Consider the following 22,714-nt stretch of genomic DNA (forward strand, 5'->3'; position numbering starts at 1 on the left):
AGCAGCGGTTTGTAGTTCTCCTTGAAGAAGTCCTTCACATTCCTTGTAAGTTGTGTTTCTAGGTATTTTATTCTCTTTGTAGCAATTGTGAATAGGAGTTCACTCATGATTTGGCTCTCTTGTTTGTCAGAAGACATTTGTGCAGCCAACAAACATGAAAAAAAGGTCATCATCACTGGTCATTAGAGAAATGCAAATCAAAACCACAATGAGATACTGTCTCATGCCAGTTAGCATGATGATAATTAAAAAGTCAGGAAACAACAGATGCTGGAGAGGATGTGGAGAAATAACACTTTTACACTGTTGGTGGGAGTGTAAATTAGTTCAACCATTGTGGAAGACAGTGTGGCGATTCCTCAAGGATCTAGAACCAGAAATACCATTTGACCCAGCAATCCCATGACTGGATATATACCCAAAGGATTATAAATCATTCTACTGTAAAGAGATATGCACACACATGTTTATTGCAGCACTATTCACAATTGCAAAGACTTGGAACCAACCCAAATGCCCATGAGTGGTAGACTAGATAAAGAAAATGTGGCACATATATACCATGGAATACTATGCAGCCTCCAAAAGGGATTAGTTCATGTCCTTTGCAGGGACATGGATGAAGCTGGAAACCACCATTCCCAGCAAACTAACACAGGAACAGAGAACCAAACACCACATATTCTCACTTATAAGTGGGAGTTGAACAATGAGAACACATGAACACAGGGAGGGGAACATCACACACTGGGGAGTGGGGGGTTAGGGGAAGGATAGCATTAGGAGAAATACCTAATGTAGATGACTGGTTGATGGGTGTAGCAAACCACCATAGCATCTGTATACCTATGTAACAAAACTGCACATTGTGCACATGTATCCCAGAACTCAAAGAATAATACTAACGTAAAATTGTGGAATAGTAAATAAAAAAGAGGTAGCTATTTCAGAAAAGTGTATAGATGGTAGTAAGGAAATGTCCCAACAAGTATATGCTTGAATGAATCAGTTGAGTTTGGAAGGATTATGAAGAGTTTATTGCATGAGTAAAGTCTTAGATTTATTTGTATTTTAGGCAGGTAAAATACATGTAACCATGTGATGAACTATTGGTAGTTTAAATTTTGTGTTTGTTTGGTGGTAGGTGGTAGATTTATTTGTATTTTTTTGCATATAAATGTCAGAGACCTTGTCTGTTTTGTTCATCTTTTTAACCCCAAGTTCTTAACAAATACCGGCTGAATAAATAAATGAATGAAAATAGTTCTATATGAACATTAATAACTGAGTCTAACAGGTATATTGGCACTATGTTATAAAAGAATCAGACTATGCCATGCAAAGAAATTTTAAGTTGGTTTCGTGAAAAATATGGGGAAGTTAATGCATTTTAGTACTTAAACATATAACCAAATATTTTCAAAGTAATTAATAAATTAAAATAATTATACTTTTGTGATCTATAAGTGTCTCAGATAAAATAATTTCTCTATAATGACAAGGGAAGAACTTTAGAATGGGTAATTTTCAGCAGATGGAGAAGAAAGATGGAATGTGAAAAGTGCAGAGGTAGGGAGGCATAAAGTATTTTTGAGAAGGAATGATTGAAACATTTTATTTCTGAGGGGTGGCTTAAGAACATAAGCCAACAAGACAGCAAACTATATATTTTATTGTGGCTTTACCAGTAACTGAGCAACTTACAGATATTCATTTAGGCTCCTTTGACTTTAGTTTTCTCTTCGTAAAATAAAGCTTTTAAAGTAGATAGTCTCTTCGATTGTTCTAGCTCTACATAATAATAAATAGAACTGAAAAAGTTGACTCAGGACACTCTATGGAGGAAACTAAAGAGCAGGCTCTTTACTTTGAGCTTCACTTAATGGGTTTTAGACTATCATGGTGATATGGTTTGACTGTGTCCCCACTCAAATCTCATCTTGTATTCTCATGTGTTGTGGGAGGGACCCGTTGGGAGGAAATTGAATCATGGGGGCAGGTCTTTCCTGTGCTGTTCTCATGATAGTGAATAAGTCTCACAAGATCTAATGGTTTTAAAAAGAGGAGTTCCACTGCATAAGCTCTCCCTCTTTGCCTGCTGTCATCCATGTAAGATGTGACTTGTTCCTCCTTGCCTTCCACCATGATTGTGAGGCTTCCCCAGCCACATGGAATTGTAAGTCCAGTTAAACCTCTTATGTTTGTAAATTGCCCAGTTTCGAGCATGTCTTTAACAGCAATGTGAAAATGAACTAACACACATGGCTTCTTTTAAAAATTGTTTTAGTATACCTTCAAATCTATCTCGTCAATTAACTTGTATTTATTGTTGAAAATATGAAAATTATAATAAGCAAAAATTTAAAAATTAAATGTCATCTAAAACTCTGATTCTGAGATATAATTCTCCTAGCATGTTGATGTTTATCTTTTGTGATCGATGGATAAACAGAAACATACAGCAAAATACATATATATGTTTTTCCACCAAAAACTTGGAATTTACATATAATATTATAATATTAACTCACTGTTTTACTTTGTACATAATAAACCCTCTTTCATGTCAATAAATTATTTTCTTCTGTATCATTTCTGATGCTAGCATAGCATTCCTTTTTACAATATAACCATTATGGAACCTATCCCCATTGTTCAACACCTAGGTTGTTTCCTTATATCTGTTATTTACTAACACTACTGGATGAATGGAAAAATAGAATTGTCTGAAATTGAAAATCTAGATAACATATTCATTAGGAGGGAATATGATGACATAAAAGAGTTGAGGTTAAAGTGTAAGAGCAAAGCATCTACATCCAAAGGCCTTGAAGTCTCTTGGAAATCTGAGTTTGGAGATTGCAATTGAGATTTGGGAGGAATTAACCTTGTGATGAGAGCTGAAAGTAGATATGCTTGAGTTCCCTGAGCAAGGGTACAGAGGGGGAACAGGCTTTTAAATTTCAGAAAAGGAGGTGTACATTAGGGCATGGATGTATGATGAAGCTGAACAGACTGAGTTGCTATAGCACGACAAAGACAAAGCTAAAAATAGCCCTGGGTTGCACAGTATGAAAAAAGACTGCCTATGAGAAGTGAAGGTTTTAGATTATATTATAAACACATATACATAGTAGCACTTTTGTGAATAAAAGAAAAAATATATAAGAAGCTGTATTTCTCTTTTGAAAGAATTGTGTGTGTGTGTGTGTGTGTGTGTGTGTATTTTATTATTGTTTGCTTTGTTGTGTTTGGTTTTTGTTTTGTTTTGAAGCTTAAGGAAAATCTTGCAAAATTTGTCCAAATCATTTTCTTTCTAAGTATTAAGGCAGCAATGTTTGTAAGAATTTCAAAGCAATTACTTATTTATTTAAAATACATAAATTAAGCAATGCAAGTTGAACTACACGTACATATCTGCCTCCTTGGGCTGTTGCCTACTGCCATATATAGCTACAATTATGAACAAACCAAAATTCATCTGTAAGATTGAAAAAAATAGATATTTCAACCCACAGCCATAAAAAGAGAAGAATATTTGCAAGGTCACTTATTTCACCTTGTAAAGTACAGATACGTAGGACCATGTGTAGTTCTGCTGTATCAAAGGCAAGTTGGCTCAACGTTGTTTCTAAGACAGAGAAGTTGTTTCTATACTTTTACTGATATTAATCAACCTGTAGTGTCAGGAAATTCTTCTTTAGTCTAACCCTAAAACTTGCTTGATTCGGTTTATATTATGATTACACAAAGCTAAGAAAATACCATCAAGCAAGGTTTCATAAATTAAGTACAAAGAGGCTAGTTAGTGGGACCAGGAGAAAAATTCTGAAATTATTCCCTTTTGTGTTTGAACTTCAGTATGTTTTAAATAAAGTTGTTTGTTTTTTATTTAATCGATAATACTCTCCATACTGCCTTTGAAATTTAAAAAGGATGGTATTGTATGTATTCAGTTTACTGCTAACTGACTTTTTGCCAGTTTTTGTCATTGTAAACATCCATGTGGACACATATACATACACACACCTCAGATTAACCTCCAATTTCCTATATTTTACATTGTAGCTTTTGTAATAATAATCCTTTTAATAGTATAGCAGTCCTATGTGAGGACAGAAAAATTAGGTTCACACCCAGACTAACCAATATTCAGAAATGTGCCTTGAAGCCCAGAACGTCCCTGGGAGAAGGTGCCTGCCATAGCTGAAGCCTGGATCCCATCAGGCATCTCTTTGCATGTACCAGAGACACATTAGTGTTTCAATTGACAAGTTTGATGCCTTTTTACATATTAAGTGAACTTTGCTTTGCATTGTAAGTGGTGGAGGGCCAGAAATAATTTCTATGCAAGTCATGGCAATCTTTATCTACACAAGACACACTCCTATAAAATTAAAGTTCTGCTCAAATAACTTTTCTTTTGAGTGATGATTCGCAAGAGAAAGGATTTCTACTTTTGAATTAACTAGCCCTGTCCATTCAGTAACTGCTTTGGCTGAGAAAATTCATCCTTTTTATATTTTCCGGTGTTACTTGTCTTTTGGAGATAAACAGAGAGAGAGAAGGGGAGGGAGGAATGGAGAGAGAGAGACACTTTACAAACAAAAGACCTGATGCAATCTTTAATAACCTCCCTAGTCAGAAAAGGAGACAACATTTAGCAAGCACCTATGTATGATGTTTCAGTGTGCCATGTGCTAAGAGTGTTTTTATTAAATCGTTCCAATAATCCTGCAAAGAAGCATTATCACCATGATCATTTAACAAAGGTAAATTTACAGTTTTGAGTGCCAGTCGAAGATTTTGACATAAATTATTTGGGACCTATTTGGTTTCAGAAAAAAAGAACAAACCCCCATAATGCACATGAGAACACTACCCACTTTCCAAATTAAATGTCTCCCTGCAGCTTATGATTTCCTGAATTTTCCAGTCTTCCTGTGAGGTAGAAATTAGGCAAGCAGCATTCCTGCTGCTATACTGAAAACTATAGAGAAGAAAAGACAGGGGCATATTAGTTGGCTTTCCTAAAATCACCTAAACAGTAGTGAGATTACTGGAAATTGAATTTAGGCCTCCTGACCTGCCGTTGCCCATATCTCTGAGCACTAAAGGTATTTTCATAAATTAAGTAGAAAGAGACTGGGTTGGACCAGGGAGAAAAATTCTAAAATTATTCCATTTTGTATTTGAATCTCAGTATGTTTTAAATACAGTTGTTTGTTGATTTAATTGATTTTATTTCTGCTAATACTCTTCATACTGCCTTTGAAATTAAAAGGGGATATTATATGAATTCAGTTCACTGCTAACTGATTTTTTGCCAGTTTTTTTCATTGTAAACAGACTGTTGTAATCTATATTAATTCGGATGCTGTGTTAAAGTGATTTTTTTTGTAAAATATTATATGGACAATTTAGATGTAATATGAAACCAATTATTGGTTTGTATTTTGCAGTCACAATATGGAGCTTCCGTTTCTGCCAAGCCTGAACTACCCCTCTTTTACACTCCTATTGATCTGGTGGACATTAGTGTAGAAATGGCCGGATTGAAGTTTATAAATCCTTTTGGTCTTGCTAGTGCAACTCCAGCTACCAGCACATCAATGATTCGAAGAGCTTTTGAAGCTGGATGGGGTTTTGCCCTGACGAAAACTTTCTCTCTTGATAAGGTAAGAAAATATTATTGAAGTCATATAGAAATGTCTATCATATATTTTAATTAAGGTATAAATATTATAATGGATTTTTTTACTAAGAAATACTACTTATTAAACTATTTGACAAGACCTATCATTACACATTAATCTTTAGTTCCTTTCCTTCCTTCCTGTCCCATGGAAGAAGGGGCAGGCATACATTGGTATTGTCTAGGAAGCAACAAAGATATAAATATTGCAAAAGTGACTTTTTCATTTAATAATCACAAACTCTTATTTTTGTATTATTAATTGTTTGATTGTTTTTGGGTGCCTCAGCTCAAAGATAGGGACACGATTTGGTTTGCACAAAATTCTGGGATTCGATTTATGTTGAAAAGAATCTCAGTGTAACTTACTGGTATTGGTAATAAGATAGATTCTTTATAAATTTGGAATACAGAAACCTTTCTCAAAAACAAATACCCTGAGTTTCATTTAACATTATGACTTTGTACTTAACCAGAAGTGGACATCTTATACTTAGTAGGAAATAAACTACGTATTAAAGTTGAGATTGAGTCTTTAAAGTACACAAAGCATATAAATGCATGTTTTCAAAGTAAAATGCTTTATACAAGAGAGTTGCATCCTTATATGGTTTTCAATTAGAAAAGAACAACAGACTTTAACATTTTTAGACCATTTATTGATAAATTACAAATGCTAAACCTTTCAATGTATTTAATACTAACTGGTAGTAATAATTAATGTATATGAATGCGTGAATTTAGGACTAAGAAAAGAGTATCATTATTTGAATCAGCTTTATCCTTAGGCAAAGAAAATAATAGAGAACAAACATGCCCCATTAAGCACATTCTCTCTTTCTTTTTCCTCTTACTAGGATCAATAGCTGGCATTATTATGGCTAAAACATTAAGGCTGTCTTATTCTGACAGCTTTACAAGATGCAATGTGTAAGTGTGGTCAGGAAAATCTAGAGAATTCTCAAAAGTTAGAAAAAAAACAGTGCAGGAAAAGAATCCTTCGTAAGATTTTTTATATTTAAAGAGAAGTTATTTTTTCAAATAAATCAACTGAATATTTTATTAAACAAAGTGTAAAAAGTAACAGAATATACTAGATTCAGCTTTAGAATATCATGAGTCAATAGTTTATAACCTTACAGAATATTGATAGTGTATTTGTCTTTGTTTCAATTGATTCTTTAAGAATTACTGAGAAGCTATAATCAAATGTTTAATCTGTTGGAGAAAACTGAGTCTCAGGTAGCATTTATTGACTATATTAGTTATGCTATTAAAAAATATATATGTAAATCGAAATAGGTGGCTAATTGGGCACAAGTGAAGAATTATAGCTGAAAAAAAAGGTGTTTGCTGCTTTGAATTTGATGTTTTCTTCGCTTGCGATAATTGAATTCTGATTAATCAGAGACATCAGTCTTTACACTGTTGGTGACATGCATTGATTTGTGATGCTGCGTCTTTCAGTAACCTAGGAGCACTTGCCTTTATTAGGATCACCAGCAGAAATAAATGTGGAAGCTAAGTTCCTTCTAAACCTCCAATTTGAATTTAATCTATCAATTTAGAAGTCTGTGATGCTGGTTCAAAAGGGGAGTATGAACAAATGGAAATTAAATTTGGCACATGAAATGTAACCATGCGGGGTTTTTTGGAAACCCAGTTTTACTTACTTTGATGGTGGGTACAACAAAATATTGTGCAGACTATTTTAAACATGTCTGTGAAAATTGCAATGACAAAAATAATGAAGCCACCTTGGGCTTATGTAATGCCATTTTCACAAAAGATTATTTTCCGTACGTGATTTTGCAGAGTAGTCCGTTTGCCTCATAGAGGTCTACTTTTTTTGTTTCCCTATCTGGTTCCTAATTAGTGATTAAATTTGTGAATATATAATTACATCTTATGTGTTTATTTCTATGTTTTCCTATTGATGAAATGTTGGTAGTATACAACTCAGTAGTATGAACATACTTTTTTTCCCCACAGCCTTTTACTAAAGACGTCTATTAAAATATTACATGTACTATACATTTCTGTGACATTATAGTATACTAATTTAGATTAGCCTTATTATAATTTATTACGGCAATTGAAGAATCTATTTAAAGTGTATTAAAATTCAGAAGCTTGACATTTGAAATTTGGATGCTCTTAATATGACAAAGGTTATTCTATGGGGTTTTGTTATCATATGAAATATTAATATTTCACAATACAATTTTGATGAAGTACAATTTGCCAAGCTTGCATATGATAAAGAAATTAAATGCTTACCAAGGGAGTTCAGTAAAAATTAGAGCCCTGACTGAACATCTGCTAGAAATTTTATTATCCTGTCCTACTGACAGTGTGGCTCCCTCGTTGTTTTTCTGGATTGACAGCTGAATATTGCACTGATTTCTGCAGCAAATATGTTTGCGTGAACTTTGTTTCCCTTTTTTTATTTTTTTGGGAGTTTGGAACATGCTTTTGATTTTCATCCTCTCTCTATATATATATATTTTATACTCTTGACATTTGTAGATGCCAGATTAAGGTCTAATACGCTGTAGCACCGATAGACCATTGACTTACAGTGAAATGCCAGTTGATATCTCAGTAAACAAATATTATTATTCTTTACTGTGCAGTCTATATAAAAGCTGTATGTGCTTTCTTTAAAAAGGCAAATGATCAGATTTTTAATGTCAAATATAAAAAGATCTGTTTGCTTTTGTGTTAAATAACATCAAAAATGGCTTTTATTAACTATATTCTTCCTCTTCAAATCTGTCTTTTCAAGAATGTTTCAAAATAACAAGATTGCTTTTCTTGAGATTCTATTTATGTTTTATAAAGATAATAAAGTCATATTTAAAATATAGTTATGAAATCATTTTTCTATATAAATGTATATCGGCTCCAAGTTTAAATTTTGAAAGGTGGGAGAGAAATCGATCTGTCAAGCTTGATTAAAGCTAAATTATCATGACAAAACAGAGAAGTGATCTGTTTAAGAGGGGATATTAGAAATGGTTTGGACTTCACATAAAATAACCCCTTGACCTGTGTTCACATTATATTGATAGGAAGTAGATAAAAACATTTTGTTTTCATTAATCTTGTCCATAAATCTTGTTCTCTTAGAGAGCTACATATTATATTACTGCAAATCTATAACATGAAACTGCAAGTTGCATAGCTTTATTACTACACAGATAAATAAACTAAGAAGTATTTATATCTATCCTAAATCAAATCTAAACCCAAGCAACAGTTCACTTCACTTGTAAGCCCTCTCTATACATAGATTAACTTGTGATTCACTTTAATTATGAAAATATCTCGAATGAATACATTTTGTTTTAATAAGTATCAAATTAGGTAAATAAGTATCCATGTAATAGGTCTCTCTTATAAAATGCTAAGAAGTAAAAACTGAAAATATTTAAGCCTCTTTTTTTGGCATCAAAGTATTTATGTAGCTCTTTCTGTAAAATACAACCTTATACCCCGTAGCACAAAGCTTAATGTATAGGAGAGGGCTTGATAAATGTTTCATAACTATTCACTGGATAAATGAATACATAGATTTTTTTGGCAAGAGCATATTGAGTTTATTTTTTTCCCAGTATATGAACAGACAGTTAACACATAAAAGAATTGACTGTTTTGAGTATTGATCTCAATCGAAGGAGAAAAGGTCAATTAAAAAATTTTCATATTCTATGTTGCTTTTCTGTAGTGCATCTATACATGTCTAAAAATGAAAATGTCAGTGAAATTTCTAAATGTATACATTGTGGTTTAAGACTTAGGTTGTTGTATAAACCTTTAAAATGCAGAAAATTTTTGAGAAAACAGGGCAAGTTTCACACAATATTAGGAAGATACATAAAAATCGGCTGGCCTAACTTTCTAAGTGCATGTATTGGTAGTCCTGAGAGAAGAAATGTAACCTGTTCTTGAATGCTTTTAGTGACAAGGAATATACATCTTTAAGGCAATACAACCTGTATGACTGTAGAAAGATCTGTTTTAGAAATATGTTCCTTTTATTGACCTCATATCAGCCTTCTCATAAATTTCATCCATGTTTTATATATAGTTCTGCCCTCTGATACGTCGTGGAATAAATAAGAGTAACAATAATATAAATGAATTGTTTATTTAAAATAAAATGTTGTTGTTGTTGTTGTTTTCCACAAGTAAATAAATACCTTAGAGAAAGTCTAACAAATATGGAGAAGCAGTGTAGTGTGGGGGAAAAGTACTTTGGCCTGGGAGGCCCTGGTCTTAATCCAAATCTGCTTCTAAATCACTATCTTGGACATGTGTAATATTGTAGGTCATTGTTATAGTTATCATTATTCACATTATTAGCTATCCTATATTCAGTGCTTAGGCTGTATAGACTAAATGTTTTTATAAGTTATTTCATTTAATCCTCACAATCTGCTTATAAGATAGATAGTATTGTTTTCAGATGAAATAATAGTCTGAGAAAGTGAAATAAATTGTCCATGACTTAAGACAACAATTATCTATTTGACTATAGTCATGTGGGTTGGCAATTTGGGCTCAGCGCGTATGATCAGTTCTCCTACTTCACAGGGTGTCAGCTGGCCTCAATCATGCATTTACAGTTGGTTGTTGGGATCCCTGGGGATCAAGATGTTCCACTAATGTGTCTGGAGCCTCATGTGAGACTGCTATAATTGCGGAGATGGCTGAGCTTTTCTCTCTGTCTCTTCATAATCTCTCTTGCCTCACAATGTCTTATCAAGGTGGCTGGTTTAGGTTTGATAAGGCTACTTCACAAGGCTGGCAGTGTTCTAGGAGGACAAGAGTGGAAGATGAAAGATCTCTTGACACAAAGACTCCAAAGTCTACACAGTGTTACTTCCGTATTTTCTTCAAAGCATGTTACAAAGTCAATGTATGTTGATGAAGTAGGTAAATACCATCCGCTTGTTGATGAAAAGAACTGCAAAACCACATTACAAAGGGACATGCATACAAGTAGGGAAGGATTATTGCAGCCATCTTTGCAAACAGTCCTAACCTGCCCTCTGGTTAGAGCAGTTCACATCCCTCCCAAATGTAAACTGCATCCACTCCTTTCCAAGACACCCAAAATATCATCTAATCATGGCATTAGGCTCAAGGTTCATTATCTTATGATCTACATCAAGTCCAAATGCCTATGAGATTATTTGGGTTTAGTTTCTTTTTATTGAGGATTCTGTGATATAGAAAGACATGTTTTCTATCTTCCATACACCCAACACAAAATGATACAGTCAAGAGAACCACAGTAGATAAAATCTCCTTTAGAAACAGGAGAAATGGAAGGCACATAGCAATCACTTGTCCATAGCAATTTTGAAATTCAGTTTGGCACATGTTTTCAGGGCCTCTTGCTCCAGCGATGGAGAATCAGGGTCCATTTATGCTCCTTGGTAAGGATGTCCTAATCCATTGTTCCTATCTACTATTGGCTCTGCCTTCTGAGCTATTGATTATCTCTGGGCTACTGATTTTCTCCTCTGAGTTTTTTTGTTGTTGTTGTTGTTTGTTTGTTTGTTTCATAAATGGCTGATGGCCCCTGTTGACAGCTGAGTAGCTTTGTCAGCCTGTTCCTGCCCAAATAACGTTATAGCACCCTATTCCTCTCTTTGTTTTGAATTGTTTCTTTTAATCCTAACTCATGGTGATATCATCATAAAACTCTCTTAACATAATTTTGAATCTATTAAGGACTAAATTGATGCCCAAAGTCACATCCATAATTCTTTTTAAACAGATTTCTTTTATTTTTGGATATGCCTTGCCGTTGTGGTACAATGTCTTTAGGAATGTTAGAAGCCCTGAGAGAATCTACTAGGACCTGCCTTAGGTCTTTCTAAAGTCTTAACAAACTGTCTTACTGCAATATTCTTGAGATGATCTTTAAGGTACTTTATTTTGAGAATCTTTTTTCCGTCTAGGAGAGAACAAATATAAAGAATAGTTAATTTTCTGACCCAGTGTGTCCTAGGTCCTGACCCAGTGTGTCCTTGGATTCTGTCTGTTTTGCATGGCAAATTTAAATATAGCCTTATTTAGCTCTTTTCTCTCATATAGTACCTTATCACACTTGGGTAGAAACACTCAACTGAACACGTTCAGTGTTCTGTCTAGAGATGTATTATGTTCACTTTCTGTTTTCCAAATTATCACTGCTGACGTTCTTGCCAATTGTTCTGTCACCACATAATACAGGCCACTTTTCCAAACCTCCAGTAACAATTTTCATACCATATTTTAAGCCTCTACTATCAGTTTGTTCACCATTCTTCCAGCCTTTACCAAGATCTTACTCTTGATTTTTCAAGGCTCTGCCTGCCTCACAATGCCAAAGCCAGGGCCACATGTTTTATATTTTGTTATGCTAGCAGACGTAACCTATTTCGGCATCATGTACCTATTGCTGCCTATCAGACCACCTTACCAAAAGCAGCAACACGTTTTCTGCTCTTGTTTCTACAGTTTGGCAGTCTGGCCAAGGCTCAGCTGGGTTGACTTGCCTTTGCTCCACATGATATTAGTTGTTCTCACTCATGGATTTGCAATCAGTTGACAGACTGTTTGGTGGCTGGCTGGTGGCTGGTCCTGGATGATTTCACTCACATGCCTGGGTCCTCAGCTGACATGACTAGGCCTGTATCTCCATATGGTCTTATCTTCAAAGAGACTACACTGGACTTGTTCACAAGTTGTCAGTGCTACAAAAAAGGCAGGAGGAGAAGTTGCAAATCCTCTTGACGCCAAGGCTTGGAAGTTGCACAAGATAATTTTCATTGTGTTCCATTCTTTAGGGTACATGACAAGACCAGATCAGGTTGTAACAGCGTGGAAATGGCCCCTCCCATCAAAACACTGAAATCCACCACGTCAGGATTTGAACCAAGGTCTATTTGATACAAATCCCTGCAATTTCCACTATATCATGCGTTTACATAATGTATCCTCTCTGGACCACATTACTTTATGTCTAAAATGAAGGCAGTTTGACTGCATTCATGTCTTCAGAGACTTAGAGTTCAGCCTGAGCATTTACACTGAGGACTTTCTACCCACTGCTTCAAATAGAGTGGCACCTATGCTTGTCTTTCTATGGAGAAATATAAGTTGCACAGAAATTTTATATTTCTATGTGCAATTTCAGAGAGAATACAAGAGAGCATTTTGATTTAACAGCTTCTGTGAATCTGCTGTTATCAGATGCCAATTTTTTGCCAGCCACACTGGCCCCCTTTCTAGTTCTCCAACATGGCAACTTCCTCTCTGTCTTAGGACCATTTTGCTCGGTGTTTGATCTGCCTGGAATGTTCTTCTCTCAGATATTTATATGACTGGCTCTTTCTTCTTAATCAGTTCTCAGATCAAAAGTTACCTCCTCAGAGAAGCTCTTGTTAACCATTCAAAACCCAGGCTCTCCATCCCACATTACACTGGTTGTTTTTTTCTTCACTGCACTTATCACCATGTGAAATTGCCATGCTCTTGGTCATCTATTTGTTTGCTTATTTATGTTCTGTTTTAGCCACTCGAAGTAAGCTCAGTAAGTAGAGAGGTATTGTCTTTCTTGCTCACTACAACATGCCCAGTGCCAAGAACAATGTCTGGCAGATAGAAAGGACGCAGTACATACTTGTTAGATGAATGAATAATTATAGTATTCTAATTTGAACCACAATTCCACATGACAGCTCTTCAGTTACTTGGAGACAGCTCTCATGTCCTATCCATAAGCCTTTTCTTTTTCCTTTCTAAATAGTTCTGTTTTTCTTTTCATAATAAGGTTTGCAGACTTTTTACCATGTAGGTTGTCTGTTCTCCCATGTGGATTCCAAGAACTTGTTTCAATCCACATTATCTTAATTGAGAGGAAGTTGCTCCTACATTTGCACAAATTGCTAGCACCTATCAACGAGACGAGAACTGAGGAATAACATTGTCAGGACTGTAAATGCTAAAGATAATATTTAAAGTTGAAAATTTCACAAACATGTCATGTAATAATATTTTAGAGCCTGGGTAATTCTCTATGGATTACAATACAGAACATCACAATTTATTTTTGTAACTCATTTTGGAAAGCCTTATTAGAAATAAAGATCTGGATTTTTAAAAAAGATTAAATAAAACTGATTTACTTAATTATTATTAAGAGTTTAATATTACCTCATCATGAACGTCTATGAAACAACAAATTAACAATAGTCCAGTGCATTATTTTTGCTGCTGTAGTTCTAGCTTCCAATTTTGTATATGATTATTTTCTATTTATTGCATAATATTGTTTTCCTGATAATATACTTATACATTAACTAGGAGTTATAATTGTTTAAATAAATTCAATGTAAGCTTTTTATCTGGGAGACTTTTAACATGCCAAAAACTGAGATGACTTCTGTATACTAATAGTTTATCACCTGGCTAGGTTTTTTTTTTTTTTTTGAGACGGAGTCTCGCTCTGTCACCCAGGCTGGAGTGCAGTGGCGCAATCTCGGCTCACTGCAAGCTCCGCCTCCCAGGTTCATGCCATTCTCCTGCCTCAGCCTCACCGAGTAGCTGGGACTACAGGCGCCCGCCACCACGCCTGGCTAATTTTTTGTATTTTTCAGTAGAGACGGGGTTTCACCGTGGTCTTGATCTCCTGACCTCGTGATCCGCCCGCCTCGGCCTCCCAAAGTGCTGGAATTACAAGCGTGAGCCACCGCGCCCAGCTGGTTCTTATAACTTACATTTATTTTATTGAAATTCATAAAATCAACTCATCCTCAAATTATAAAGAATTAGTTTATTAAATGGCTACCGTTCACACATAGCAGTCCTATGGGAGATTTCATCCAAGTGTTCACTTCAAGACTATTTAGCAAGCTCTTGTATGACATAACCCTCATTTCTTCATCAACAAAAGAACGTGTATGTGTGCTTGCACACTCGTGTACACATTCAATATTGAAGCTAAATCTTGCAAGTTAGAATCTAATGAATACACCACTGTCTGTCCTTAAAGTTTTAAATCAGTCTCTGTTCGCAATCATACCATGTTTGCCAGACTTAGTCTGTTAAGTAGAAAATATAGATTAAGATGCTTTCAAACACAATTTAATGCATGTATTTCTAATATTAAGTAAAAATCTTTTAATTATAGCCAAAGTAATATTTTTAACCATGAAGCAGACTAATCAATTTTCCAATATAACTACATCTTCACCACTTTCCCATTTCAGGCTGTGATTTCACACCTGTTAATTAGTTAATCATTTTGGTAGAGTGGACAAAGTGAAACTCAAATAGACTTTTTAATAATATAAATTGACATGTACAATTTTGATCTGGGTTAGCTGGTAGATGAATCTAACTTGTAATGGAAAGTACCTCTTATTCGGTTTCCTTTTTTAAAAAAAGCAACTGGTGTCAAGGTTAATGGAAAATTCTCATAATTATGGCTAATGGAAATTTCCTTAAAGTACAGTCTTGCTGTTTGAGAAACTGATTTTACCCTTATTCTGTCTCACATAATTCTTTTGTGAATTTTAAATTTAACCAGTTAAAAATCTCCATATTCTGGGTATGTTTAGATGATACAGTCTTTGGTTAAAATTAGTTGGATTGAATTCCATAATATTCTCCTTGCCTTTGTATTTTCTTTATTGCTTTTTAATAAGATTCTAGTCATTACTATGTAATGATATTCTTTATACTCATTTTAAATACTTTATACCATGATTACCTTACTGTCAAATTTTTATTAAAGGCATACCTACATTGGCTATTTTGTTACAAGACTGACTCTGTTTTAGTAAAATTACAGTTCTCTGTATGCTCCTTTTTCCTAAAGGACTAGCAATGTGCTTAATGTTCAAGTACCACTATTTCTGAAATGAGGTGTCGTAAGAAATAAAGTGTCACTAACTCAAGGAAGTTACTGGTCTGTTAGGGAAATATTCACTCAAACTGCCCTATCACACACCAGTTACCTTTTCTTACCCCACTGCCTCATCTGCTTCTTTCACTTCAGCTAAGTCCATTGCCCTTTTCATCCGGCTCTGCTTTTTTCATTTGCATGTTTTTCTACAATATCTCATGTGTCTGAAACAGTTTCTCACTTCTATCCTGCCAAATTTACCCTCTATTTAAGTGAAAAATTAACTTAAAATGTCATTAAAGAAAGTACCATTTTTAGGTATCTGGGCAAGATTTGATGTATTTTGAGAGCTCTTATAATGTCCTTTTATGTATACTATTTTTCGAGTGTGTGTGTATGTGTATGTGTGTATGTATAGCATTTACTTTAGAAAACTTAAACTGTAGTTCAGAATATATATACACCAAAAGATATAAGATGACTTAAGGCCACAGGAATTCTTAGACTAAAATGTTACTTAATACTAAAATGTTACTTAATATGCAATATTTTATTTTTAAAATTATTTTATAATTTTAATTTTTAAAAATTTTTTTATTTTCAATATTTTATTTTTTTATTTTCTTCACATTTGAACTGTCTTTATGTGAGAAGGGATAGCATGGATAGTCATGGTCATGAGAGAACCGAGCATATGTAAGATGCAGCATAATGTCTTATGAAATGGTATAAGTAGCTATAGAGACAGTGAGAAAGGCCTGTGGGGTTAGGAATTTAAATATTATTGTATAAACAGGGAACCTGTTGTTAAGAGGTTTAAGCAAAGAAATTACATAATTCAATTTGGAAGAGACTCTTAATCATCATACAACTGCTGTTTATCATTTCAACAATAACTTTCACTTCTCTCCTCATACAAACTCTTTTTTTTCTGACAAAACTGGTTTTATCACCAGGTTTATGTTTGCATCATCTATACCTTCATTTTACCATTCTTTATCCATAAGAAGACATTTATTGTTATTCAAATATTAAAAGGCCAATGACCACCCAAGTCCCCTGAAGCTACATTAACCAATGGTTATCTTCTCTCCATTGTCTGAGCTCTTATAGAATTTTATTCAATGGACACAAGAGGGAGTGGATTCCTTTTAAACTCCACCCCACCCCCGGCCCCTTTCCTGAATGGAAGCCTTTGGAAATCAAACCTTGTGACCACCAGGCCCTGCAAATGGAACCTGCTGACTGACTACCTCCCTCCTCTTATCAACCAGTTTTATTTTGCAATGTAATACATTGTTCAGCAATATAAGGAATTTTAAATTGATAAATATTATTACCTCTTGAAGAATATTTTCACTTTCATGGCTAAATATAATTTTGTACAGCTATAATATTCCTCTTTAGGAGACATACTTTTGTTTAGACTAATGTTTATCTAATGAGTACCTCCAAGCATTCTTCAAAAATACTTCCCATCACTTGGGAACTCTTCCTTATGGTGCTTTTGAATCTTTGGTCATAGCTTGCTCTCTAGGAAACTCCTAGGAAGCTATTGAGTTACTTAGCTTTTCTCTGCTGCAACACATTTGCCTTTCCAAGGGACCATATTGAACAGAGCTTAAGGTGACTTCACATTCCTTATTTAAATATGGGTCCCTTAATTGGTCCACAGGAAAATCTTACATTTCCTTTCCCCTGACAAATTCTAGGAATACAGGCTAGTTGCTGTACAGTTGCATCTCTTTTAGCTCATCTTTTAGTAACAGACAACTCAGACCTTTTCGATATATCAAGCAGAGTGGAACACTGTATACGGTGCACCAACCTCCAAAAAAGAAAATAAAACTGCGGGGAACACATATAAAGTGCTCTGAAGGGTCCCTTTTAAAAGCTGTCTCTCGGGATTTGGGATGACAGTGGGACTCATATAATCCCAGAAGCATGCTCCAAAGAAACCACGTCATAATCTCCAACATCCATCCCTAACTTTTTGTTAACATTTTTTTTTCCATATTGGAGTGAAGGGTTTAAGAGTTCCCTAAGCAGATTTTTGTTATCTACTTGAACATTTCTGTAAGGGAAAAATTTATTTTTGTGATTTATCTCAATGCCCCTTAAGGTCTCAGCCAAAATGTGTATTTTAATATTCTGTTGCATTAATAATATCCATATTGAATTTTAATTATGGACATTTAGTATATGAAAATGCATTATTTAAAAACCCTTAAATTTCATACAACTATTCACATACAGAGATTTTTTTTCTGGATTTTGTCAGTAACATGTAATTTTTTAATATGGCAGCAGGTTTTAGTCCAGATCTTCCAAGAAACAGTTGCCAAGATGTGATTAAACATGCATGGATTTGATTAGGTGAAATAATTGTGGGAGACAATATGGAGGGGATTGAGGAGGACTGAGAGAGCCATAAGACAGCAATAGAAGTCAAGCCATAAATTGGGGAGAGAAGAAAGAAAGGTTGAGTAGGAGCATCATAGAGTGCCTTGCAGACTAAGGAAGCTTCGACAAAGCCATCTGGAGTCTTTGTGTCTCTCAGGAAGGGGCCTGCTTAGTATCTCTGCCCTGCTCAGTCATTGGCTAAGCCACAGGAAGCATGGCTGTAGTGAAAATGCAGGTGTGGATTCATTCACAGCACAGCAGCTGAGGTCCTTGCTCAGTTATACTCCTGATAGTTGGAGTTACGTGAGACTGCCACAAAGATATTTGGATCTTTTACAATACTCAGCATAAGGTAGGCAGCCACTTAGTATATGGCTTTTAAATGGGGGGAATAAACAAACATTGGTGTGATTTTTAGACATCTCCTGTTGATCAGTATAAAGAGAAATATTATTGTATAGACAACAGAGATCCACGGGTAAATAAAATGTATACAAATATTATCTTATTAAGTATTATAATATGAAAAGAGAAAAACAAGCTTGCATGCAGAAGGCTAGAGAAGCACAATATACTCTTAAGTTTTAAATTATGGTTTTCACAGTGAATCATACTAGTTATTATTGAAATGTTGCAGTTGTCTCCCTTTGTTTTGAGAAACGTATTGAGGGTTACCTCTTCTGTAAGTAATTTGACTGTTAATAAATTAGTTAACTTATCTAAACTTCCACATGTTCAATTACAAAATAGACCATAATACCTGCTCTGCCTTTTTACAGTATTCTAGTGAGGCTTAGATTGAATTTTTTTAAATAAAGATATTAAAATGATTCGTAACATGTAAAACACCCTGTCAATAAAAGTTATAATTCTTATTACCATAATCTGTATGCCAGACTAAAACATTAATAGTTAAGGGTAGAAAGTCACTTCCCATCTCCACTGGTACCACCTACATCACAGCCCCCATCATTTCTCACAGAACACTATACCAGCCTCCTAAAAGAGTCTTGCTACTTCTACTCTTATCCTAAATTCCAGCCTCCACACCACCGCCAGAGTGGTCTTTGACATCTTAAATCAGATCGTGGCTGTTTGCTTAAAACATTTCAATGGCTTCTCTTAGCCCTTAAAATAAAATCCAGAATCTTTGTACAAATCATGTCATCAAACAGCTCCTGCCTGTCTCTCGGTCCTCATCTCATTCTACTTTACCTCGTACCAAAAAGGCCACAATGGACTTCTCTAGTCCTCCAACCTGTGGCCTTTCAATAACTGTTCTTGCTGGTAATTTTCAGGCCCTTACATTCAAAAAGGAAAACAAAATTGCTACTAATGGCAAAGTTTAGATAATGCAGAAATAATTATGTTGTCATAGTGGTTTTATACTTATGGAAGTTTATCAGGTGTTAGAAAATGTATATGGCAGTTAACCAATTAAACTATGAAGGAGCGGTCACAAATTCCTCCTGTTCTTTTTGGTTAACAGAAGATCTTATGACTTTTAAATAATTCAATAAAATTTATCCTCTTCTGTAATATTTCTGAAAAGAAAAGTGATAAAGGATCATTCTTTGTTACAGTTGTTGGGATCTCATTAGTTACAAGTCATGAAATCTTGAGATAATGGAAAATATTTTATATGGTTCAGAAATTGCATTACAAAGAGCAGTGGGTATTATATGACATATACGTGACCTCAGAGGAATACATTTGTAAACATGCTTTTCTATATAAAATTAATGTGTTAATTTAAATGTTAAAATCATGTAACGCATGTAAAGTGTTAACATAAACATTAAAATGCTAAGGTGTGATTTCTTCGTAGCTGACTCAAAGAAAACTAAAAAACGCTTCCCTACCCCAGAGCACTTTTTATCAGTGTTTGTAGGATTTGTGTCTACAACTGCTATTAACATGAGTCAGATTTCTTTTTTTGAGACAGGGTCTCATACTGTCATCCAGGCTGGAGTGTAGATTCACTGTATCCTTGAACTCCTGAGCTCAAGTGATACTCCTGTCTCAGCCTCCCAGGTAGCTAGGACTATAGGCGTGCACTACCACACCTGGCTAATGTGTTTCTGTTTGGTTTTGTTTTTAAAGACAGGTTGTTGTTATGTTGCCCAGGCTGGTCTCAAACTTCTAGGCTCAAATGATCCTCCTGTGTCAGCCTCCCAAAGTTCCTGGATTATAGGTGCAAGTCACTGCACCAAGCTGCATTAATGGGATTTAACTGAGTAGCTCTCTGATACACTGATTGAAAATTTACTCAAGTTACTATAGGCAGAGTCAATCAGGGGGTATAATTCATAGTAAATTTAAAGTGTTTTACATTAAAACATGAAATAGAACATATTAAGAAGTTGGCTCTATAACCATTTTGAAGCAGATATTAAAGTAGTTTTAATGTTAGACTTCTGGTATTAAAGACACGTTTATAAACAGTTCAATAATTGGACAGGCTCCATATTGATTTTTTTCCTTTGTTATATAATATTACCCACTTCTCCGTCCAGAACTATGTCGTACAGGGTTTGAGAGTGCTAGAAACATGGTCGCTGTTGTGTATTGGAATGTGCAAAGACTGAAAGGCTGTCACAGCAGTCAATAAGATCTGAGAGGTGTTGACTAATTGCCTGCTAATTACACAGTAAATTGTCTAATTAAGCTGATGGTTAATTAGGGTACGCTTGCACAGCAGTCTTGTGGAATTTGTGTCTGATGTCTGGGAAGCAGCTTGTATAATTGGCAAACTGGTAAGGACTGGCAGAGAACATGACTGGAAAACTCCCTGCCAGTGGATGACAGAATACGGATTTAGTGGAAACAAAAGGGTTGTCATTTTTGTACTGAAGGTTTTGTTTCAGTTCTGCAGCTATTCTGCAGTGAGCAATTGAGAAATGCATCTGAAGCCTAAATTACGTGAGTAAAAGAAGGCTTAAAATGTGCGTCAGAATGTAAAATATGTTGCTTGCATGGCATGTATCACCTCTGATACACTGTCTCACATTATATTAATCTACACATTTTATGATTCTACAGTTCCTCCTTTTAACATACATATTTGGCAAAAAATAAAAAAGGATAATCCCATGCATATAAAACAATGCCTCTTTTATGAAAATATAAGATAACAAAATGACTGATTAGAAGACATTTGAGATAAGAGCTTTGAATTCATTATTTAATTATTAATTTATATATCACTGAATCATAAAAATATTAGACATGATACAAATATAAGTTTGGATGATATTTTAACTGAGTAAAAATTATATTTGTAGTGAGAGCATTTTTGTTTTACTGTTTATGCAGTTTTGTCATGCAACTGGATTTTGCTTGTAGTTTAAGATATAAAAAAAATATTTCAATACATTATTAAATGTATTTGATTTCTGTGTGGATGTGAGTGGTGTTTGATGAATTACCTGTAAAATTTGAGTGCCTTTAAAAATAACAGTTCTAGAAGTTTGTTTTGTTGTTTTTGTTGTTCTTTGTAGCTTAGGAAGTTTAACTTTTCATTTCAATAAGTCACCTATGGCTGAAATACTAACATAAAAATCCACCCTGCAAATAAATTAAATGAATCCACTGGAGAATATAGGTCCTTTACAGATGATGTTAGGTACATACACATTGCCTCTTCATAAGAGACCTGAATGTAAATGATTGCCTCTATTACCATTTGCCACCCAGATTCTATCATATTTTGAGGATTTTGCAACAAGATTTTGAATAGAACATTAGGTTGCAGTTGTAACAAAGGACCACAAGTTCACAGTGACCCTTGGATTGACTTACACTTTTGTGTAAATAAAACATGAAAAACTTTTCAGTATTTCCAAACTAGATCACTAAATAAAAATTGTATTTGTAATGAGATAAGAAGGCCTAAATTAAATTATAGTATCAAAAATTTTTGTGACTTTCTTATTAAATAAAATAAATCTCCCTTTGTTTTGAGAAAAGTGTTGAGGGTCACCTCTTTTGTAAGTAAGTTTTGTAAGTAAGTCTGTATGTGATTAGATAGATATGGATGTTTTTTTGTTCCCGCTGTTCTCCAAGGAGAATCTGAAATTGTATATATACTATATATGTTTTTAGATAGAGAGAAATACACATTATGCAGTCTCTGAAATGTCTTTGTCTTAGCATTAATCTTGGAGATATATGCATAGTAAACAAAAATATTTACTGTTTTAACACAAAAAGTGTTTTTCAGTGTTTCAAAATACTAGTTCTCAGACATAAAAATGGATGTAAAATAAAAATATTTATTTCAAGAATGTAGAAAAATTATATTCATTCCATTTGAAGTATAGATTACAGTCTTGGAAGACTTCATAAACAAAGTATTCAAGATAGCAGAAAAATGAATTTATCAAATTTACCAAAGGAATATAAGGCTAAACACAGAAATTGTTTATTTAAAGATATATCTCCCGAGGGAGAAAAATCAGATAGAGGTCAGTGCTGTAACTCCAACCCATCTATATTTTGATCCAATCAGCTTTTCATGTTAGTCCTCATGAAAATAACTTCTAAAGTTATTTATTATAAGTTATAAAGGCTTACATAAAAGAAATATCAAGTAGATCTATCAGTAAAATTAAGGTCTTAGAGAAGAACTCTTTATAAATCATAACTTTCAAGAAAAAATATTTCTTTATGTTTACAAATAAATTTCAATGTTGTTTTCTATTAAATTT

General features: G+C 34.3%; 1 protein-coding gene across 1 annotated transcript in view; it reads left to right on the plus strand.

The window, feature by feature from the left end:
- DPYD (dihydropyrimidine dehydrogenase) overlaps positions 1-22,714 on the plus strand; it is an 806,347-nt gene that overhangs the window by 403,031 nt on the left and 380,602 nt on the right. Inside the window, exon 13 of the mRNA XM_003260094.4 lies at positions 5,463-5,678. Coding sequence (XP_003260142.1) covers positions 5,463-5,678 — 216 coding nt within the window. The remainder of the gene's footprint in view (positions 1-5,462; positions 5,679-22,714) is intronic.

The sequence above is a fragment of the Nomascus leucogenys genome, chromosome 12 (assembly GCF_006542625.1).
Source record: "Nomascus leucogenys isolate Asia chromosome 12, Asia_NLE_v1, whole genome shotgun sequence".
Taxonomy (NCBI): domain Eukaryota; kingdom Metazoa; phylum Chordata; class Mammalia; order Primates; family Hylobatidae; genus Nomascus; species Nomascus leucogenys.